Source organism: Thalassophryne amazonica, chromosome 21 (genome assembly GCF_902500255.1).
Source record: "Thalassophryne amazonica chromosome 21, fThaAma1.1, whole genome shotgun sequence".
In the NCBI taxonomy this organism is placed as follows: domain Eukaryota; kingdom Metazoa; phylum Chordata; class Actinopteri; order Batrachoidiformes; family Batrachoididae; genus Thalassophryne; species Thalassophryne amazonica.
The window spans coordinates 10954705-10978853 of NC_047123.1; the positions used below are offsets into that span (position 1 = coordinate 10954705).

The following is a 24149-nucleotide window of genomic DNA, read 5'->3' on the forward strand; positions in this document are numbered from 1 at the left end:
AGCAGCATATTTACTGTTACTGCTTATGCATTCTATTTTTTTTTTTTAGTCGTCGTTTTCCCTCCGAGCATCAGCCAGCTGCAGACTCTACAAAATAAAAGTCCAGCTGTGACTCACCTCTGAGTGTCTGCTGAGAATCCGGACGGTCTGAAGCTGCTCGGCTCGCTGCATCCTGTCGGTTTTTATAGCGGCGGATAACGGGGACGGTACAGACACGTGATTCACCTTCCAAATACGCCGTTGTCATGTTAGCGCAATTAAACATTTTACTTCCGGTATTGCCCTTCAAAACAAAAAATAATAAAGCGGTGCGAAAAGGAAGTTTTATGTGCGGTTAAATTTAATAATAGTAGTAATAATTATAATTAATATTATTATTTTTATTATATTATCTGTACATCTTAATATTTCCTATTATTATTAGTTAATGTTATTATATACACCAGATTAAGTAATTAGAAAGAACTGTAAATTCCAAAATGAGCTGAAAAGTTCACAAGGTAACCATGATTTCCTTTTGATGATGATAATAATTATTATTATTATTGTAATTTGCTGTTATTGTGCCCTTGTAGATTTATAGTGTTTGGGTATTTATTTATTTTAATTATTATAATCCATCCATCCATTTTCTTCTGCTTTATCCGGAGTCGGGTCGCGGGGGCAGCAGCTCAAGCAAAGCCGCCCAGACCTCCCGATCCACACACACCTCCCCCAGCTCCTCCGGGGGAACCCCAAGGCGTTCCCAAGCCAGCCAAGAGATGTAGTCCCTCCAGTGTGTCCTGGGTCTTCCCCGGGGCCTCCTCCCAATGGGACGTGCCCGGAACACCTCTCCAGCGAGGCGTCCAGGGGGCATCCGGAAAAGATGCCCGAGCCACTTCAACTGACTCCTTTCGACGTGGAGGAGCAGCAGCTCGACTCCAAACTCCTCACCCTATCTCTAAGGAAGCGCCCAGCCACCCTGCGGAGGAAACTCATCTCGGCCGCTTGTACTCGCGATCTTGTTCTTTCGGTCATGAGCCAAATCTCATGACCATAGGTGAGGATCGGAACGTAGATCGATTGGTAAATCGAGAGCTTTGCCCCCCTACTCAGCTCTCTCTTCACCACGACGGTCCGATACAGCGACCGCATCACTGCAGATGCTGCACCGATCTGTCTATCGATCTCACGCTCCATCCGTCCCTCACTCGTAAACAAGACCCCAAGATACTTAAACTCCTCCACTTGAGGCAAGGACACTCCACTGACCTGAAGAGGGCAAGCACCTTTTTCCGGTCGAGAACCATGGCCTCGGATTTGGAGGTGCTGATTTTCATCCCAGACGCTTCACACTCGGCTGCAAACTGCCCCAGTGCATGCTGAAGGTCCTGATTTGACGAAGCCAACAGAACCACATTGTCCGCAAACAGCAGAGACGGGATTCTGTGGTTCCCAAACCAGACCCCCTCTACACCCTGGCTGTGCCTAGAACTTCTGTCCATAAAAATAATGAACAGAACCGGTGACAAAGGGCAGCCCTGGCGGAGGCCAACGTGCACTGGAAACAGGTTTGACTTATTACCGGCAATGCGAACCAAGCTCCTGCTGCGGTCGTACAGGGACCGGATAGCCCTTAGCAAAGGACCCCGGATCCCGTACTCCCGGAGCACTCCCCACAGGGTGCCCTGAGGGACACGGTCAAACGCCTTCTCCAGATCCACAAAACACATGTGGACTGGTTGGGCAAACTCCCATGAACCCTCGAGCACCCGATGGAGCGTGTAGAGCTGGTCCAGTGTGCCGCGACCAGGACGAAAACCACACTGCTCCTCCTGAATCCGAGGTTCGACCATCAGTCGAATTCTCCTCTCCAGTACTCTGGAATAGACCTTACCGGGGAGGCTGAGGAGTGTGATCCCCCTATAGTTGGAACACACCCTCTGGTCCCCCTTCTTAAACAGACCCCGATCTGCCAATCCAGAGGCACTGTCCCCGATCGCCACGCGATGTTGCAGAGGCGTGTCAGCCAAGACAGCCCCACAACATCCAGAGACTTAAGGTACTCAGGACAGATTTCATCCACCCCAGGAGCCTTGCCACCGAGGAGCTTTCTAACCACCTCGGTGACCCTGGCCTGGGTAATGGATGAGTCCGCCCCTGAGTCCCCAGTCTCTGCTTCCTCTTCGGAAGACATGACGATGGGATTGGATCTCCCCCTCTAGCTGCCACCTTATCGTGGTGGGGGACTTTGCGTACCCAGATGATCCTAGGAGCTATGTTGTCGGGGGCTTTGTGCTCCCTGTAGGGTCTCCCAAGGCAAACAGGTCCTAGGTGACGGGTCAGACTAAGGGCAGTTCCGAACCTCCATGACCAGTAAAAGATCAAGGGCCGAGATGTCGCCCGGTATGGCGGAGCCGGGGTCCCACCCTGGAGCCAGGCCTGGGGTTGGGGCTCGCACCTGGTGGTCGGGCCTTAGCCCATGGGGCCCGGCTGGGCTCAGCCCGAAAGAGTGACGTGGGCCCGCCCTCCTGTGGGTTCACCACCTGCAGAGGGGGCCGTGGGGGTCGGGTGCAGAGAGGATTGGGTGGCGGTCGAGGGCGGGTGGCCCGGCGGCCCGGTCCATGCTCACAGCCCCTGGCTGTTGGGACGTGGAATGTCACCTCGCTAGGGGGGAAGGAGCCTGAGCTTGTGCGGGAGGTTGAGAGCTACCGACTAGAGATAGTCGGGCTCACCTCCACGCACAGCTTGGGTTCTGGTACCCAACTCCTGGAGAGGGGCTGGACGTTTAATTATTCTAATTTGTTATATTATTGCAATTACTATTTTGTTGTTTGGTCACCATCATTATAATAAATGTATACACTGTAAAGGTTGTTGTGGGAAATTTTTGCACATCCTCCCCATTTCCTGCTGCTAGTGTCTGGGAGCTACCAATCCAATTTCATTGTCTCCTGATAGAATGGCAATTAAAGTCTTGTCTGTCTTATTGAGTTCACATTTATTCCAATGATGCTTTAAATAATTGGATTTCCCTGGAATCGATGATTTTCATGGTGAAAAACAAGTCAGGCAGGATGTTATCATTGCACCAATATCTCTTCTTGCCCAAAAGTGTGCAGTCCCCAGTTGGAAGTGCTTGGAAGAGTTTCAAAATGTGATAAACATTTAATGAAGTAAATGTTTGAAGAAATGGAGTGACCAGTTGTTTTAGGAGGCCCGTGTCCCATTTTGAGTTTCTGCAGAATGTTTTGTCTGCTTGAGAGAAAAAAAAACATGAGTATTAAGAAAAACATTATGAAGACAGAAGGACGAAGGGCGCTGACAGGAACATCGAGAAAAGTAAACTATGCAAATTGCTGAAAACCGCAGTTACACAACTTAGAAAATGTCATGTCATCCAAGCACATGCAACACCTTCTAGAATGTTCACTGACTGTTGGAGCTTCAAGCAAAAAAAGGTCAACAGGTGCTGATGGAATCATCAAGAAATGTCAAATGTGTGAAACAGATGCTTGGATAAATATCACACTGTCAATATCCAAGTTAAACAACAGTTAGTTCATGAGCCAAGCAGGTTTTCAGTACTGCTTAAGGTACTAAACAACACTCAAAATGAACTCTCAGTACACCATGGCGTACACAAACATGTAGGATAACCATCCCAGAGTGGCAGCTGCAACCAGGTAGGGGTCAATGAAGGGTTATACAGGGGTCAAGATTTCAAAATGCTCCAATCATCTTGCAAAGGACAACACATTATTTGTGGAGTTATTGGAGTTATTGGATAAAAAAATAGCAAAAATGGTGACAAAGGTCAATTTCAAAACCTAAAGTTGCTCCAAAGTTGTTAAAATGTAATGTGAATTCTATGTTAAACTAATTGACCCAATTAGTTTTTAATCAGTTTTTTATTTTATCAATTTCTTTGTTTTTCTTTTTTTCTTTTTTTGTTATTGTTGAGTCTGTGTGTCAAATAAATTCATTCATTCATTCATTCAAAGAGATACAGCTTTTTTTTGGAGTAGAAGTCACGGTTTCATAAGTAATTTGTGAGGTCCTGTATATATATATATATATATATATATATGCGTGTGTGTGTGTGTATTCTATTTCTACCTCATTTCTTATGTCTTGTACTGTTACAAGTATTATTATTGCTTATCCTTGCACAAGCTGTTTGATGAACATTTTCCTCTACTTTCACCCATCTTGTGTGTTTTTTAAGAGCTGACGTAACATGTGAATTTCTCCTCTGTGAGATCAATAAAGTATATATATATATATATATATCAAACAACATCCAATATTTTGTCCATTGCATGTTTATTTGTCCATTTTGCTTCTTTGCTTTTAATTAGTAACAGTAAGTAACAGCATATGCTTTGGTGTGCACATGTATCACTGGCTCAAGATTCATTTGTCAGTCCAACCATATCCATAATAATAATAATAAAAAAAAAAGAAAAAAAAAAAGGTTTTTTCATGTTGTCATTATTTGTTGTTGTGAGTAGAAATTTGAGGGGAAAAAATAATTCACTCCATTGAATTTCCTTCAATACTTTCTAGATGCACAGTATGTCATAGAATGCGATTGATGTTGACTTTATTTGACCTTTGCTTCAGAGACGAAACATTCTGCACAGTAGCTCTACTCAGAAAACAGCATAGGAAACATGAAGTTGTCAAAGGTATGATGGAGGAAGGAGACACAATTTCCCTATTTTGGCAACGCAAGTGCACACCATTTATTTATTTATTTCTACAGCTTAATCGCTCATCATAGTAGTTTGTATATGATACTTTATCATCTAAGTCACAGATCTTTATACAGCTCTGCCCCGCCTGATGCCTTACAGGAGTTCTGACCAAGAAAAGCATCACAGGGGTGAGAAAGCTTTGTCATATGTACAGCAAGAATACACAAGTGAGACAGGAAACATTAGTATGCGAGACAGCTTGTCAGGAAACGGCTTCATCAATATGTGAGACATTTAATCAGAGACAGGTTGTCGTATGCAGAACATGAATACATGTTGGCGAGACAGGAGTAAGCATTGCTGATAGACATCAAAGATGCAGAGAAGCTTTATTTCCATAGAATACACATTGTTGAGACAAGGAGCTCAGTGCGCCTCGATGTGTTAACACATGCAGAACATGGGACACATTGTCTGTGCTCTGCACATCTGTGTGTGTTAATAGATCAGAGCACAGACAGAGGAACCCTCCGTTATGGTGAATTATGTCCAAATGTGATGAATGTGATAAACAAAGCCCACATACGTACGATTGTATGTTGTATCTGCATGGCACAAATAAACAAACAAATAAATACATTTACAACTTAAGTGAGGTCCATAACTATTTGGATACTTTTTGTGCATATAATGTTGCCTCTGTACACCACAGCAATGGTGTTAAAATAAAAGCAATCAAGATGTGCTTATAGTGTCAACTTTTGGCTTTAATTCAAGGATGATCACATTAGCCATTCAGGAATTATAGCCATTTGCATACAGAATTCTTCCATTTTCAGACCCCGTGATTAACTTTACAAACTAAATATAAAGGTAGTTTCAAATACAAATCATCACTTTTACAGCCACTTCCTTTTGACAAGTCAGGTGTTGTGAAAGTGTAGGTACACGGACCCACAACAGGGGGCGCAAATGAACGGACAATGGAGTAGGTCAAATAACAACAATTTACTGTTGCGAATGTGCACAACGAATACAACAGATTACAACACTAGACATGAGGCAAATCACAAAGGTGTCGTGTGGGCAGGCTCGAAGATAGGAGACACCTGTCCAAAGCAGAACCGGAACCACACGATTTCCTCCGCCACCAGAACCCGGGAATACTGGAGCCGCCAAGTCCCGAACTCCCAGGTGGCCACTGCCTCCGCGTGTCGGATCTGGTACTGCTGGCGAGGAACAAAAAACAGTTAAATGAGGGCGCGTTTGCACCCAGCAATCCGTATGGCAGGAAAGCTACCTCCCGGTGATTTCCCGACACCACCAGGGTTACTGGTGGTGTCTTGTGAGTGATTGGAGGGAGTAGGGAGCCATCTAGTGCCCGCACCTGCACAGGCGAGGTAAGCGCCACCAGAGGGAGCCCTATCTCCCTGGCCCATTTGCTGTCTGGCAAATTCCCTTCAGAGCCCGTGTCCACCAGTGCTGGGGCCTTCAGGGTTGAATCCTCATAAAGGATTGTAACTGGGAGTCGTGTGGCAATGTGGGTGTGTCCCACGTGAATGTCTCGGCCCACCCCTAGCCCAGTCTCTAGGGGCGGGCGTTGGTGTTTAACCGCTCGGGGCAGTCTCTCAATTGATGCTCTATCGAGCCACAAACAAAACACGCCCCGCGGTCCAGCCTCCTCTGTCTATTTGGTGCTCTAAATGTGGCCCTGCTCGTGTCCATAGCTTCGTCAGCAGGGGGAGCTGTAACCACACGAGGCGCAGGGGCCGTGGAGCGTGGGGAGGGCGGAACGCGATCGGAACCGGAAGGGAGAGGGACGGCGCGTGCCCGGCCACGCCCTTCGTCTCGTTCCCGACGGCGTTCTTCCAACCGATTGTCTAATCGTATGACGAGATCGATAAGCCCATCTAAATCCCGCGGTTCATCCTTAGCCACCAGGTGCTCCTTTAGAACCAATGACAGTCCGTTTACAAAGGCGGCGCGGAGGGCAGTGCTATTCCAGCCTGACCTTGCAGCCGCGATGCGGAAGTCGACTGCATAGGCAGCTGCGCTCCGGCTCCCCTGTCTCATTGACAGTAGCATGGCCGAAGCGGTCTCTCCTCTATTTGGGTGATCGAACACTGTTCTGAACTCCCTCACAAACCCATCATATGTCTGAAGGAGCCGTGAATTTTGCTCCCAGAGCGCTGTAGCCCAAGCGCGTGCCTCACCACGAAGCAGATTTATCACATAAGCTACTTTGCTAGCATCAGTCGCGTACATGACGGGACGCTGTGCGAAGACGAGTGAACACTGCATAAGGAAATCCGCGCACGTCTCCACACAGCCTCCGTACGGCTCTGGGGGGCTTATGTATGCTTCCGGGGAAGGTGGGAGGGGTCGTTGAACGACCAGTGGAACGTCACTGTTACGCACAGGGTCGACGGGAGGGAGAGCCGCAGCGGCGCCCGGAGGGCGCGCTTCCACCTGCGCGGCGAGAGCCTCCACCCTGCGGTTCAGGAGGACGTTCTGCTCGGTCATCAAATCCAACCGAGTCGTGAAAGCGGTGAGGATCCGCTGCAACTCACCGATCACCCCTCCTGCGGACGCCTGTGCGCCCTGTTCTTCCATTGGCCGTTCAACAGCCGGTTGACGCCCCTCGGGATCCATGACGCTGGCCGAGATATCCTGTTGTGAAAGTGTAGGTACACGGACCCACAACAGGGGGCGCAAATGAACGGACAATGGAGTAGGTCAAATAACAACAATTTACTGTTGCGAATGTGCACAACGAATACAACAGATTACAACACTAGACATGAGGCAAATCACAAAGGTGTCGTGTGGGCAGGCTCGAAGATAGGAGACACCTGTCCAAAGCAGAACCGGAACCACACGATTTCCTCCGCCACCAGAACCCGGGAATACTGGAGCCGCCAAGTCCCGAACTCCCAGGTGGCCACTGCCTCCGCGTGTCGGATCTGGTACTGCTGGCGAGGAACAAAAAACAGTTAAATAAGGGCGCGTTTGCACCCAGCAATCCGTATGGCAGGAAAGCTACCTCCACCTCTTGTTGGCAAAGTAGTTCACAATACAACGCTCAAGTAACAAAAGGATACTGTCTCACAGTCAGCTGAGGTACGTTACCTTCAAGGTAGAACGATATCTCGGCAAAGAGGTGGAGATGTCGTCTGGCTGATATACCAACACTGATTCTGATGAATGGTGACAGCTGTGAAAGATGATGAGCGTCAGCTGTCACCCTGGCTGCTCCTGTGAGGCGGCAGCGCCCTCTGGTGCCTGGAGCCCGCACTCCAGGCCGGGCACCCTCTGGTGGTGGTGGGCCAGCAGTACCTCCTCTTCAGCGGCCCACACAACAGGACCCCCCCCTCAACGGGCGCCTCCTGGCGCCCGACCAGGCTTGTCCGGGTGGCGGCGGTAGAAGTCGGCCAGGAGGGCCGGGTCCAGGATGAAGCTCCTCTTCACCCAGGAGCGTTCTTCGGGGCCGTACCCCTCCCAGTCCACCAAATACTGGAAGCCCCGGCCCATCCGTCGGACATCCAAAAGCCGGCGCACAGTCCAAGCCGGCTCGCCATCGATGATCCGGGCAGGAGGTGGTGCCGGACCCGGAGTACAGAGGGGTGAGGTGTGATGTGGTTTGATCCTTGACACGTGAAACACGGGATGGATCCGCAGTGAGGCCGGAAGCTGAAGCCTCACTGCGGCGGGACTGATGACCTTGAGGATTTTAAAGGGACCTATGTATCGCTCCTGTAGTTTCGGGGAGGCCACTTGGAGTGGAATGTCCTTGGTTGACAACCACACTTCCTGCCCTGGACGATACGTAGGGGCCGGGGTCCGCCGACGGTCTGCATGGGCCTTTGTCCTCCTCCGGGCCTTCAGCAAAGCAGAACGGGCGGCTCGCCACACCCGACGGCACTTCCGCAGGTGGGCCTGGACCGAGGGCACACCGACCTCTCCCTCAACCACCGGAAACAACGGCGGCTGATACCCCAGACACACCTCAAAAGGGGAGAGGCCGGTGGCTGACGACACTTGGCTGTTGTGGGCATACTCGATCCAGGCCAGATGGGTACTCCAGGCCGCCGGGTGCGCGGCTGTCACGCAACGCAGGGTTTGCTCCATCTCTTGGTTGGCCCGTTCTGCTTGCCAGTTGGTTTGGGGATGATACCCGGAAGAGAGACTGACCGTGGCCCCCAGTTCCCGGCAGAAGCTCCTCCAGACGTGCGAGGAGAACTGGGGACCGCGATCGGAGATGATGTCAGCCGGACGACGTGGTGGACCATTTGCATACAGAATTCTTCCATTTTCAGACCCCGTGATTAACTTTACAAACTAAATATAAAGGTAGTTTCAAATACAAATCATCACTTTTACAGCCACTTCCTTTTGACAAGTCAGGTGTTGTGAAAGTGTAGGTACACGGACCCACAACAGGGGGCGCAAATGAACGGACAATGGAGTAGGTCAAATAACAACAATTTACTGTTGCGAATGTGCACAACGAATACAACAGATTACAACACTAGACAGGAGGCAAATCACAAAGGTGTCGTGTGGGCAGGCTCGAAGATAGGAGACACCTGTCCAAAGCAGAACCGGAACCACACGATTTCCTCCGCCACCAGAACCCGGGAATACTGGAGCCGCCAAGTCCCGAACTCCCAGGTGGCCACTGCCTCCGCGTGTCGGATCTGGTACTGCTGGCGAGGAACAAAAAGCAGTTAAATGAGGGCGCGTTTGCACCCAGCAATCCGTATGGCAGGAAAACTACCTCCACCTCTCGTTGGCAAAGTAGTTCACAATACAACGCTCAAGTAACAAAAGGATACTGTCTCACAGTCAGCTGAGGTACGTTACCTTCAAGGTAGAACGATATCTCGGCAAAGAGGTGGAGATGTCGTCTGGCTGATATACCAACACTGATCCTGATGAATGGTGACAGCTGTCAAAGATGATGAGCGTCAGCTGTCACCCTGGCTGCTCCTGTGAGGCGGCAGCGCCCTCTGGTGCCTGGAGCTCGCACTCCAGGCCAGGCGCCCTCTGGTGGTGGTGGGCCAGCAGTACCTCCTCTTCAGCGGCCCACACAACATCAGGTGATGGACTGGTCGCTGGACTTCATTTATGTCAGTCATTCTTTGTGGTAAATCTGTCTGAAGTAGGGTGTTTTCCAAAAACTGAGTGACTGTGCAAAAAGGAGATGAGTGAGGGTAGCCACCAAGGGCTCTGATTTTGCACCTAGTGTTTGAGAACTGTTGACTCCAGACAGATTTAACATACAGGCCCATAATGTTTGTATTTCTCAAAGAATAAAATAACATATTCAGTGACATTGTCTGACTTGTCTCATGAAAACTGGCTGTAAAGTTGATTTGTATTAATATTATTATTATACTATATTTCTGTTTACATTGTCCTACTTATGGAGGGACTGTGTATTAAAATGGCTGAAATTGGTTGATATTTTTGTTCAGCCTCTTGGATTAAATCTGAAATGCAGTACTATATGCATATCTTGACCGTTCCATTGTTACGGCATACGGAGGTGAAGTCATTGTCCAAATACTTATGGATCTGACGACACACCCTTATGGCTGCAAGGAAATGTGCCGTTGTGTGTGTTGATCGTCGAGGCAGCGGGTCATCAGAAATAATCCAAATCCAGTCTGGATTCTAGAAATATATGTAGCAATTTGTGCTTTTATTTTGAAATTAGTTTTCCGAGTTGTGCGGTGGCTCATTTTTCCTGACTTGACTCTGCCGATGGAGTTTTCCAGAACTTTTCAATTTTTTTGGCAGCTGTCAGAGCTGCTGAGTGCAGGAACAAACACTGGATCCTCTCATGACTCAACATTCAAACCACTTCCCAGTCAACACCGTGAATCAGCCGTTCAAAATCTACGGCCTCATAAAAGTACAAAACCTGAAATATCTAATACAAAAATATCTACCTTTAAATTATGGATTTACAAAAACATAATCAGTATTAATAAAAGAATTAATAAAAGAATTAATGCACAAGTGCATTTGTTGCGTTCTTGTAAGAAAGTTTTTCATTGCATTTACGTAATGTTACGAATTTGTTTGTAGTTTTGTAGCGTAAATAGCTTTGTTAATATTTTTAATGTATTGTTTTTCTAAAATGAATAAAAAATTGTTTTGCACAAAAAAGTAATGAAAAGTGTACATCCTCATACAAAACAATGTCTTTGTTAAAATGCCATTAAAAACATTTTTAATGTTTTTTTTTTTATTCTTTATTTGACATTTGTTTTGTTTTTTTTAAATAATTGTTTAGAACAACTCTTTTTTATTTTGTTATTTTGAAATCTGGCGCCCATCTGTTTTTGTTTATTTTATTTTAGTTTTTATTTTTATTTTTATTTTTATTTATTTATTTATTTATTTTATTTTTTTTGCGACTCCTCTTTCAGTGTGTGTGTGTGTGTGTGTGTGTGTGTGTCACGTGAAGTACAGCTTGTTTGTACGTGCAGTTTCCCGTCAGGCCGAATGTTTGGAGACCTTTGGGAATGCGAACCAACAGAGGGCGCTGCAGAGTAAGCATTAAATAAATCAACACAAAAACACTGCGTGATGAAGTGAGTCAGACAAATCCTAAGATCCTTTCAAACCAAACATTATTATTGTTCTGAATGAAAGACCTGAGTCCAAATAAAAACCATCTGAGGATGTGTCACTTTGACAGATTCCACTTCCAGTAAATCAGCCATAGATTCTTTATTTCTGTGTCAGCAGTTAACAACGTTCACATTACCATTTGAAGTGACCATAGTCTGATTTTTTTGTTCTCTTTCATTTGTTGTATTTGTGCTTGACATCAAATTAACACACACACACACACACACACACACACCAGTAAAAATAGTGATGTCTGGTGTGTAGGGTTAAAAAGAAAAGAAAGGAATCTGATTTGCGTTTTTTTTGTAGTATTCACACTTGGCGTTCGTGTGCAAGAAGATGGTCCATGTGATGGTAGATGGGTTCGGTAAGTGTACCCTCAATAGTCACCTTGTTCATGACAGAACTTATTGGGTGAAAATGTGACCTGCAACACTGCTGACTGTGACCCTAATGGCCTTGACCTTTGGCTGACTTTTTCAGGGTGATATCAAAATTCACACACATGCCTCAAATCTGGCACAAATTGGACCCTAATTATTGACCTCAGACAAATTTGACCTCACTGGGGCATTGTGCCACATTCGCCAAAATTTGAACAATTTGCCACATTTGGTACAAGTTTTCAAATTTGAACTTTCACCCAATGATGTGGACCTTCACCAAAATGAACGCTTCATACAAATACTGTGTTGTATTGGAAATCTGCCAAAGGATCTTCTTCGGCCGATTTAATCTGTTCTGTGCTCAAGATTAAAACTGGCCAAACTTTGAGTCCACACTCAAGTATTTTGTGTGCATTCTGGATGAAGGATTTACAGACTTGGACACAACAAATGATCCAAATGGATTGAGGGAATTCTTCCGCATCCTCACCTTGAAAGTTGCTGAGGATTGTATAGGAGCCACTAGTGGGGTGTTTCATATCTGAGGGCCCTCCAAATATCCAGAGGAGTCCAAGTGCACAATATGATGGAAGGTCTAGGCTGTAGAGGGAGCCAAGAAAGCAGGCTGTGATGGCCCTGTGATCAGTAGAACCATCTGTGGTCTAGTGACCCTCAACCTGCTCACAGAGGAATCAAAGCACTTTGTTCCTCCAAACCTACACCTCATTATGCTGTAGTTATGGTGGAAGATGGTTCAGTCATGACAGATGTTACGCTAGACCGGCTACTTTGAGCAGATGTATCAGGCTCATCCTCCTGCTGTGGTGTTAGACATTTCTGGCACCAGAGTTCTTGTGACTGATTCTCCAGTCAACTGTGAACCTCCAAATGTTGGAGAGATTGCAAAGCTTTGGGGCCTTGGGCTCCAGGGATCTGAGGCATTGTAGTGGAGCTCCTCCAAGCGGGTGGAAATACTCTTCTCCTGGCTTTGCAAACAATTTTTGTTTCCATCTGGGAGACAGGTGTCATTCCTACAGATTGGAAGAAAGGACTTGTCTCAATCTGGAATGGATGATCCAGAAACGACAGAGGTATCACACTGCTCTCTGTGCCAGGGAAAGGGTTTGCAAGGATTATTATAAACAGGGATCAGTACTAGTTAGTTGCTGCTGAGCAACTCGAACAGTCTGGCTTCATGCCCAAGAAGTCAACATCAGCTATATCAAAGATGGACACCAAGACTGGATCATGACTGGAAACACAGCCTCATGGAGGCGCTGTGCAGAGAAGGGTTTTTCTTGCGCTGGTAACTGCACAGGAAGAAAAAAATGTTGATGAGTGACTGGGTTAGTCCATCCCAGCCAATGTTTTGCAAGCAATAACTCCAAAACAATAAATGATATCCTCTTGTAACTCACCAAATTAAAAGAGCAGATAATGTGGATGACGTGATTAGATGACAGTTTATTTTGATGCACCAGCTCGATCAAAAAAGCAACTTTGGTTTTTCTTATTTAATATCCCATAGATGTGTCTGCCACCTCCTGGATGGTTTGTGAATGCTGGGTGGATTTTGGGACCTGGTAGGTGATGCTGGCCTGAAGGCAGACATGAGTGGGCGAAAATGTTGTATAACCTTTTGTTGCACTTTGTTGGAGTTAAAGTGAAACACTCATCCTTCCATATTACTCATGAAATGCTCCCCCACCATGTGTGTGTTTGTCTGTCTGCTAACCAACATAAGAGATTAGAAGCTGACGCATCACATTGACCTTGACTCATGCGCACACACACTTATTTATCTCTGTTACCATCTGATATTTGTCTTCCGTTAGTCTAAATAATGTGCATCATCTTAACGGGATAATCTGACTAAAAAGGTCACAGAAATAATTAAACTGTTGATGATGTTGTGTGCAGATGCGAGTTGAGGAGCGGACCAGCGTCTGACTGAACCCTGCGCTAAAATAACCAGAAAGCGGTTCCAAAAACAAAACAAGTTTATTTCCCGTCTGTGCAATAATTGTGTACAACATAAATGTGTGGTTTGTCTGGCGAGGTGAAGGATGGCGCGCTCTCCAGCGCCCAAATGGATCGAAGCCCGACGCTTCTGGACCCAGACTCACCGCCGAACACCCCCCAGGTGGATACGACAAACTGACTCTGTGAAGGATGGAAAAGGTGAGGTAAGTCAACAGCTACAACAAATATCCTTCAAAGGCACACACTATCAGCAACACATTCAGGTCTGAATTTAAGCTTTATGTAAATGAGCAGCTTCTCACAACAGGTGGAGGATCATCAATCCGTACGCCACGGCAGTGAGAAGCGAGCTGCACAATTCTCATCAATGTTCAAATATACTGCGTAACAAAATACCAAATTACTGTTAACACTTATTCAGACAATCATCACCTCTGATGTGTGCTGACAGCATGTGTCCCTCACCCGTCCTCCTTCACAGGTACGATGTGTCAAACCCAGGCGCGGTCCTCAGCGTCTCACAAACGAACATCACAAGGTCGAGTTCCCGGCAATTCTGCTTGAACCACTCATGGCTTAAATGCAGAATGCCATCTCATTATCTGCTTCAGCTGAAAGTCTTTAAGTTTGCACGTGAGCATCATCCACAGGTGCTGCAAGTCATTAGGCCTGCACGTGAACATCCTCCACAAGTGCAGCCAATAATGCTGATGAGGGTGAAGGACTCTTCTGCCAGCACCTTCTCCACAGACAAAAAACCAGTTTGCATACCACTTGGAGAGCAAAGAAAAGAAAACAACACCAAAATGTCCAGCCAAACCCCCCAACACACAACAGTACCCCCCCATCAACGGGAAGCCTCCCGGCGACCGAACAGACCAGGCCCGAGAACAGCACCTCCCTCTGGGGTCCTCGTCAGGAAGCAGATGGTGTAACGCTCCCAAGGTCCACCGCAGACAGCAGGACAGGGCACCGCGGCTGGAAGGCCGGCTGGCATCAACAAAAAACCCCAAAAAGTCCCATATACAACCCAACATACAAGAAAAAACACAAAACCCACCCAAACCCTCCCCAGGGGACCGTCCCATCCAACCCCGGGAAGAAAAGAAAAACACCCAAATCCAACAACCCAACACAGCCCCAACAACACAATACAAACATAAATTCACAAAGAAAAATAACAAACAACCCCCCCAGAACGACTTGCAGAGCCCAACACCCCCCAGAAGACCTTTACCGCCAGTTCCAGGAGAAACAGCCAAAGCCAGAATCCCACAGAGGTCCCCAGGTACACATGGAGCAACAGCACCCCCCAGAGGACCGTACCATCAACCCCAGGAGGCACCCTCCCCACAACCCAGGAACCCCAGACCCGGCCACACTTGGCTAGTCGGCCCCACAAGCCAATTCCCCCCCAGAGGACCGTCCCATCAACCCTGGAGGTGGAACCTGGAAGGAAATATAAAAAACACAAAATCCAACCCCCAGCGGACTTCATTAAACCACCCCGGGGGCAAATAAAACAACCGACAAACCCTGTTACCCCCCCACAGCACACCGAAAGACCCCAGATCACTCCCAGAGCCTATCGTCAGCTCAATTTTGGCAAATGGCACAAAACTACCAAGCTGGGGAAGGAAACAGGAAAAACTAACCCAGTCCCATCCCCTAAGCGCAGCGGAAAACCGGAAATACGTCCGGTGCCCCAAACCGACCATACCACCAGCCCATCGGGAGGGGTGGAACTACCGAAATGGCGAACGGCACAGATCGGCCCACCACTCCGACTGAGGTACGTTCCCGCTGCACCACACCCCGGTAACACCAATGACGAACGGTCAAAGGCCCACCGGAGCTGGAGTGGAACCGGGGATCAACCAAACACAAAAAAACGCCCCTGACAACCCCCCCCTAGGTGCAGAGGTTTTCTGAGAAACGCTCAGCGTAACCAACCTGCACCACCCCATAACCCAAAAGACAAACGGTCTTAGAGCATGTGAGGTTGGGGTTAGGGAAACAGGGAAATTAAAACAACAAAACAAAACGACCCAATCCTCAAACAAAAATTACCTAACTTCAAATAATGATTACCTGAGTCCAGCCGAGCTCCAAACCTCCAGTCATTCACTCCACCAGAACCGCCTCTAAATCCCCAAACAATTTATAACCCCTTACATGAAAACAAAAAACAGCCCAAATAACTAAACAACCAAAGATCTGCCCCTTTTTTTTTTTTTTTTTTGTCCATTATTATGCCTGTCTAAGAACACCTGGAGATACGTCATTGTTCTCTTTCTTGACGCTTATGTGACCGGGGCAACATGGCGGCTTCAGCTCGTCCGAGCTGCATGGGCTCATCCGCAAGAGGAGCCAGAGGTCCCGTCGGAGGAGTCTCAGTGGGGCGAAGAAGAGGCAGCCCTGATCTGTGTCGGGGAAAGCCCCGAGACGAAAAGACCCACTCTGATGTCCGCCCTCTCTCGCGTCCCCGCTCCTTTATCCGATCATCTAGACGAATAGCCAAAGATATCAGCTCATCTGAATCTTTTGGTTCGTCACAGACTGCTAGCTCGTCTTTTAATGAATCGTTCAAACCATCCACAAACACTCCTCTCAAAGCTGCGGCATTCCAACCGGACTGAGCAGAAAAAATTCGGAAATCCACGGAATAATCCGCCGCACTCCGCCTCCCGTTGGGTGACGGAGTTATCTGCACCGGTATCGATAGTGCCGCAGCTGGAGCAGCAGGAAGCAGAACGGCTTGCGCTGCAAGCTCCGTAATGCGAGCATCTGTTTGTTTAATTTGATTTGCGAGAGGCCGTAATTGCTCCCATATCTTCTCCAAGTATTCTTGAACTTTTTCAGCAAAAGGAACTGCTTCTGCCGCTGGGTCCATTTTGGAATGGCCGGGAACTACTGGACTCTTCTGCCAGCACCTTCTCCACAGACAAAAACCAGTTTGCATACCACCTGGAGAGCAAAGAAAAGAAAACAACACCAAAATGTCCAGCCAAACCCCCCAACACACAACAGATGAGCTTTTTTTTTTTTTTTTAGATGTAATGAATCACATGCAGGACCAAGAATCTCAAAGTTTATTCTGTGACATTTTAGTTCTACTAATCTATGAATCAATTATCAATATTATGTGATAGGTTGTTATATTTTGTTTCAATAAAAATCTGAGTACAAAATACAACTTTTTAAAAGAAAATTGTTTGTGCTTCATTATTCTGTTATATCAGAGTGCAAAAGCCAAATATGACACTAGGTGGCAGGACGTCCATTCTTATTGTTCTGTACTGTACATAACGTGTGAATATTAACACAGTGTGTCTGTGGCGGCGACATTCACGTGTGGGAGTCTGACGTGTGAAAGTGAGAAACATCTTATGGAATCATGAAGTCATGAAGTTGCTGAACAGAAGCGTGTGGGAGATTTAGAGGCATAAGAAGAAGAAGAAGAGCCTTTGTTGTAACTGTACAAACACAGATACAGTAGTGTTCAGAATAATAGTAGTGCTATGTGACTAAAAAGATTAATCCAGGTTTTGAGTATATTTCTTATTGTTACATGGGAAACAAGGTACCAGTAGATTCAGCAGATTATCACAAATCCAACAAGACCAAGCATTCAGGATATGCACACTCTTAAGGCTATGAAATGGGGCTATTAGTAAAAAAAAGTAGAAAAGGGGGTGTTCACAATAATAGTAGTGTGGCATTCAGTCAGTGAGTTCGTCAATTTTGTGGAACAAACAGGTGTGAATCAGGTGTCCCCTATTTAAGGATGAAGCCAGCACCTGTTGAACATGCTTTTCTCTTTGAAAGTCTGAGGAACATGGGACGTTCAAGACATTGTTCAGAAGAACAGCGTAGTTTGATTAAAAAGTTGATTGGAGAGGGGAAAACTTATACGCAGGTGCAAAAAATTATAGGCTGTTCATCTACAATGATCTCCAATGCTTTAAAATGGACAAAAAACAAGAGACGCGTGGAAGAAAACAGAAAACAACCATCAAAATGGACAGAAGAATAACCAGAATGGCAAAGGCTCACCCATTGATCAGCTCCAGGATGATCAAAGACAGTCTGGAGTTACCTGTAAGTGCTGTGACAGTTAGAAGACGCCTGTGTGAAGCTAATTTATTTGCAAGAATCCCCCGCAAAGTCCCTCTGTTAAATAAAAGACATGTGCAGAAGGGGTTACAATTTGCCAAAGAACACATCAACTGGCCTAAAGAGAAATGGAGGAATATTTTGTGGACTGATGAGTAAAATTGTTCTTTTTGGGTCCAAGGGCCGCAGACAGTTTGTGAGATGACCCCCAAACTCTGATTTCAAGCCACAGTTCACAGTGAAGACAGTGAAGCATGGTGGTGCAAGCATCATGATATGGGCATGTTTCTCCTACTATGATGTTGGGCCTATATATCGCATACCAGGTATCATGGATCAGTTTGGATATGTCAAAATACTTGAAGAGGTCATGTTGCCTTATGCTGAAGAGGACATGCCCTTGAAATGGGTGTTTCAACAAGACAATGACCCCAAGCACACTAGTAAACCAGCAAAATCTTGGTTCCAAACCAACAAAATTAATGCCTCGCAGATGTGAAGAAATCATGAAAAACTGTGGTTATACAACTAAATACTAGTTTAGTGATTCACAGGATTGCTAAAAAAGCAGTTTGAACATAATAGTTTTGAGTTTGTAGTGTCAACAGCAGATGCTACTATTATTGTGAACACCCCCTTTTCTACTTTTTTTTTTTACATACAACCAAATGTGTCCTCTGCATTCAACCCATTCTGATTAATGTTTGACACAATCCAACCTCTCGGACCAGTGGACAGCCAGACTCCGGCGTCCGGAGATGTAGATATCTTAGATATTTAGACCAAAGGTCCAAGTCCTTAGGGTTGTGGTGTTTCTGGGTTTAATGTATGGCTGGGAGACCTCAACGGTTGGCATTGAGGTCTCCCAGCCAAGGTGTACAGTGAGTGCCGCCTTGCATGGCGGCACCCTGACATCAGTGTCTTTGTGTGAATGGGTGAATGTGAAGCATAATTGTAAAGCACTTTGAGCTTCTGATGCAAAATTGAAAAATTTTGTTGTGCCCGCTTGTAACCTTTGTAGCACACCTTCTTGCTCAGCTACAACTCTCTCACGAGTCGCTTGGTGGTGGGCAGTCATCCGTCCCTCTGCAGACTCTTCTTCGAAAGAAGGCTCGGAGGTCAGAGTAGGTTTCTCTCTGAACTTTTACCGAGCGACATGTTCATCCTGCAACTCCTGCCTCGGACCTGCTGAGCATTCTGAGTAATGTAGTTTGCTATATCCCTTATCAGCGCCTAACAACACACTTCTGGGAGGTGGCAATGGACTGCTGGTTTGTCTGGATGGTTGCTGGTCAGTAGTCAGGACAGTCACCTTGGGTAGTGACAAGACCAGGAGTCAAAAACTCTGCTCATGGAGTTGAACGCATCCCAAATATGTTGTGTTTATGCACTTTAGAGTGTGCCCAAAAGGTCACCAAGACAAGACCATCTGCATCACTCAGCTCAAACACTGACAGACTTACAACTTTATGTTTAATCAGGATTGAAAATATTTAAAAGTAGTAGTACTAGTAGTACTAGTAAAAGTAGTAGTAGTAGTACTCATTTACAATCTTGGGGTTAAAAAAAAGAAAGGAATCTGATTTGTGTCTTTTGTAGTATTCAGACTTGATGTTCATGCACAAGAAGATGCTCCATGTGATGGTAGATGGGTTCGGTAAGTGTACCCTCAATAGTCACCTTGTTTATGACAGAACTTATTGGGTGAAAATGTGACCTGCAACACTGCTGTGACCTTAATGACCTTGACCTTTGGCTGTGTTTTTCAGGATGATATCACAATTCACACACATGCCCCAAATTTGGCACAAATTGGACCCTTATTATTGCTTTCAGACAAATTTGACCTCACCGGGGCATTGTGACACATTTGCCAAAATTTGGACAATTTGCCACATTTGGGGGGAAGTTTACAAATTTGAACTTTCACCCAATGATGTGGACCTTCACCAAAATGAACGCTTCATCCAAATACCATGTTTTATTGGACCACACTAAGTATTTTGTGTGCATTCTGGAAGAAGGATTTACAGACTTGGACACAACAAATAATCCAAATGGATTGAGGGAATTCTTCCGAATCCTCACCTTGAAAGTTGCTGAGGATTGTATTGGAGCCGCTAGTGACCATAGCAGGGGGTGTTTCATATCTGAGGGCCCTCCAAATATTCAGAGGAGTCATAGTGCACAATATGATGGAAGGTCTAGGCTGTAGAAGGAGCTAAGAAAGGAGGCTGTGATAGCCCTGTGATCAGTAGAACCATCTGTGGTCTAGTGACTCTCAACCTGCTTACAGAGGAATCAAAGCACTTTGTTCCTCCAAACCTACACGTCATTCCGCTGTAGTTATGGTGGAAGATGGTTCAGTCCCAACAGATGTTACACTGGACCAGCTACTTTGAGCAGCTGTATCAGGCTCATCCTCCTGCTGGGGTGTTAGACATTTCTGGCACCAGGGTTCCTGTGGCTGATTCTCCAGTCAACTATGAACCTCCAAACGTTGGAAGGAAAAACCATAGATTGTGTTTGATTAGTTAGATGTGAATTTCTAAATTTCTCAAAGTTCTTTCCTCAAATACTTGTGAGATTTTGGCTGAAAGGCCAAACGACCGCCATCGTATAGAGTCTTGTGTTTCAAGCAGTGCCTTACATTCACCGACTGCATGTCGTAGATTTATCACGAGAGTAGTATTTCAAACCTGTTACCGGTACCCAGGGAAATACTCAATATTTAGTAGTTAAAAATAAAAGTTTAGAGCTACTTATTGCCCGTGGGGATCCATGGGCACCAGATTAGGTAGTGTTTATAAAATAGGTAGCTGACATTTTTCAAGGATGGTAATAAATTATGCAAAGTTTCTATAATGGGTTGGAATAGTGTGAGTCCACAATGTTTTTATAACCTTAGACCTTAGACCTCAACAGTTTTAAGGAGAAGAACTCAACCCGTTTATTTCCTGTTAATTACATAATTTTTAAGGTTAATATTCTGTCCTGATGTATTTATAAATTGTTTAGGTTCTTGTTATCATATACACCATTATTATTATTATTATTATTATTATTATTATTACTTATATTTTGTCTTTCTTGTGTCATCCATGGATTTCTAACATATTTACAATTATGTACTTACATTGCACTTACTAAATAAAATTGCACATGCACACACTCATGGTTTTAATATATAGATGATTAACGCCCCCTGCTGGTTTGGCGTGTAAGTCCAGAAAATATCAATAAATATCAAGGTCCATTGTTCAGTGTTGTTAGCTAAAATATGTAACTTCTCTAAAAAAAAAAAAAAAAAAAAAAAAAAAAAAAAAAAAAAATTAGTCCTATCAACATTCGATTTTGGTCCTATTCATCTTTGGCCCAAAATGCATGAACATACCAAATGGCAAATGTCAGCTCTCCCCAGTTTGTGCCTGATTAAACTTGCATGCACACATGCACAGGTTTTTGTCTTCTTTTAATTTGACAAGCAGAGACTGTGGAAGAAGACATTAAAAGCACTACACTTTTCACTTATGGTACAGAGAGCATGACACTTAAGTCAATCCTGGTAACAGCAACGTAACACTTAACTAAACTGAAGAAACCAACTAAACTATAAAAACAAAATAAATTAATAATACTAACAACACTGTTAAACTAACATGAACCACAATAACAACATTTAAAACCCCAAACTCCCATGGTGCATTGCAGCACAATGTCCATTGTTTACTGGTTAGCAAAAATCAGTCATTTCTCAAGAAATATTTGACCTATTAATTTTCCGTTTTCGCAGCCTTCATCCTTGACCCAAAATACATAAGCATACCAAATGGCAAATGTCAGCTCTCCCAGGTTTTTGCATAACTGAAGCCATATGCACGCAAACACCCCCGCACTGATGCACACAGAAGCCACTTGGCTATGATAATATCAATAACATTAATGTCAACACTATTTTTAATTTGTATTACATAGTGCAAAACAGAAATACAGTAACATACCTATAAGGGGTAGATGACACATATTTTATATCAGTAGTTGTGTTGTATGGCTGGGGGTGCCTGGCTGCCTTTTGTTTCTGTCTTCTGTTCTGTCTTTTGTTTTTCCTTCCAGGTGGCTTGCATTCAGGACTGAATGGCTGTGTGGCTGAGCTATTAGGACCTCACCCTGATCACCTGAGGCTGGTCATGTGCAGCTCGTCAGGACTCACAGCTGTGGTGCATCTATATGGATTGGAGCATGTTGCATTTAAGTCTGGAGTACACAGTGTGTATTTGCCAGAGACTCGACCTTGTGACCAGACGGGTGAGATCGTCGTCTCGAGAGCCATCTCATCATCATGGATGCAGAGACCGTACCAGGTTTTGATGCCATGCTCTGTGAAAGAGGAGGGGGTGAGGTCTCACGCTCGTCAGCACACTTCCTGAGGTACGTTAGGTTTTGTGACTAACATTAGTACAGTCAGTAAATGTGGTGTCCCTCACACCTTATTATATTGAGCTGTTATGTTAGTCGTTTAATCAGCTTCCACTGCAGTGAAGAATGTGAACTGGGTGTTCCATGCCTGCAGGGTGGGAAGCTGATTAGTGATTAAGCCAGGAAGTGTTTGCTGTTTATGTACACCTTTGAGTGGTCTCTCTGTGTGTGGAGTGTGGACTCACATAATGGTTTCTTCTTTCATAGACTCGGTTTGTCGCGGCCACCTGGGGGGTGTCGGCGGGGTCCTTGGGTCCGAACTGTTTCTGGCTCCAGACCGTTTGTGCTGCTAGGAGCGCACCGTATCTCCACCTCGCAGACCGCGCACTCATTTGTTTGTAATTTGCACATCACTGTTATGTTATTAAATTCAGTTATCCTTTGTACCGTGCTCTGCTTATTTTATACTGGGTCCTTCAAACGCTGGTCGGTTCTCCGTCCTGCGTCCGACACATAACAAGTTGGGGAAAAAAGACAATATTTTTATGCTGTCTGAGTTAGTTAAAAAAAACACAACTTACAGCTTATTTATGTTTTGTTTGTAAGGACAACAAAGCTCAAATATGTTATGAGCATCCATATTGTTTTCAGTAGTTCATCAAGTGAGTACTGTTTTAAGACGTTTCCAAGTTGAGATTTCTGATTCATCTTGAACACAGCATTGGTATGAAGCTATGAGCAGACCTGGAAGAAACAGCTTCAAGACCAGATGACACTCAAATGAGATGCAGTGCAAATCTCGTAATATCGAACACTTTTTCTTTGGCCAGCTTTCATTTTTATTCCCAACAATAATGTGGTGTCATGGCTCGTTGTTTCTGACTCTGTGTCCTCGTGAGGTTCTTCATCTGCTTTGACACCAACGGAGAGCAGATGGAGCTTCTTTTGTTGTTCCTAGAATTTAACGGCAGTTAGTAACTACGTAACAGATTTTTTATTTTTTTTTCGACAACCCGAGTATGCACACAAATAAAGTGGCTTCCTTTACAGAGCGCTGATCTGCACATCAGGAGCAGTCTGTGGATCGGTGTGTTGCTCAAGGACACTTCAGGAGGCAAACAGGAATAGGTAGTTAATGTAGCTCACAGACAGAAGCACTTCATGTGCAAATTTTGTACATTTATGAAGAAAGCGGAGAACTTCATGTGAGGAAAATCTTCTGGCTCAGTCAGTTTGAGCCTTTTGGACGAGACTGTGTTTGTCGGTTCGAACACCACAGTGACTGTCAATATGAATAAAACAAACCCCACCGTGCGGATCACCTGCGTCGAGTTGAGCGTGGAGACTGTTCATAAAAACAAGAGCACGCTTGATCCTTTCCAAGATGGCCCCGATGTGTGAAATTCCAGCTGGTAGCGACGCCACATTTGTCATTCAACACGAACTCGCCAACTTCAGCGGACTGAATCCATCAGACAAACTTTATTATCCTGTGTGGAAACGTCACAGCTCGTTCATCACAGTTATCGCTGCCGCGGGGCCGCCGTCACATCCAAGGGCTTCACAGAGAGACTCATTCATTCATCTTCTACACAAATCAGTCTGCGTTTTTGTTATCTTCATGTGCAGATGGAGTTTTATCAAACAAAGATTAACAAATAGGCAAAAATAAATCAATAAACACTCCAAGAAGTGATTCCAGATGATGGAATTTTTTTGAGGATTAATCTTTAATGATGATGTGCTGCTTATCTTCACTCACTCGCTCACGCACTCACTCGCCTTCATACTCACTCACTCAGTCTGTCACATATTCATTCTCTCACTCACTTGCCTTCATACTGACTCACTCAGTCTCTTATTTGGTTCACTTGCTCACTTCATTCTCACTCAGTCAATCATTTGCTTGTTTGCTAGCTCACTTGCT

General features: G+C 45.3%; 1 protein-coding gene across 1 annotated transcript in view; it reads right to left on the minus strand.

Annotated features, from left to right (window-relative positions):
* Window positions 1–270, minus strand: part of clu (clusterin) — a 30900-nt gene extending 30630 nt beyond the window's left edge. Inside the window, exon 1 of the mRNA XM_034162674.1 lies at window positions 118–270. Coding sequence (XP_034018565.1) covers window positions 118–265 — 148 coding nt within the window. The 5' untranslated portion in view covers window positions 266–270. The remainder of the gene's footprint in view (window positions 1–117) is intronic.
* Window positions 271–24149: the final 23879 nt, after the last annotated feature.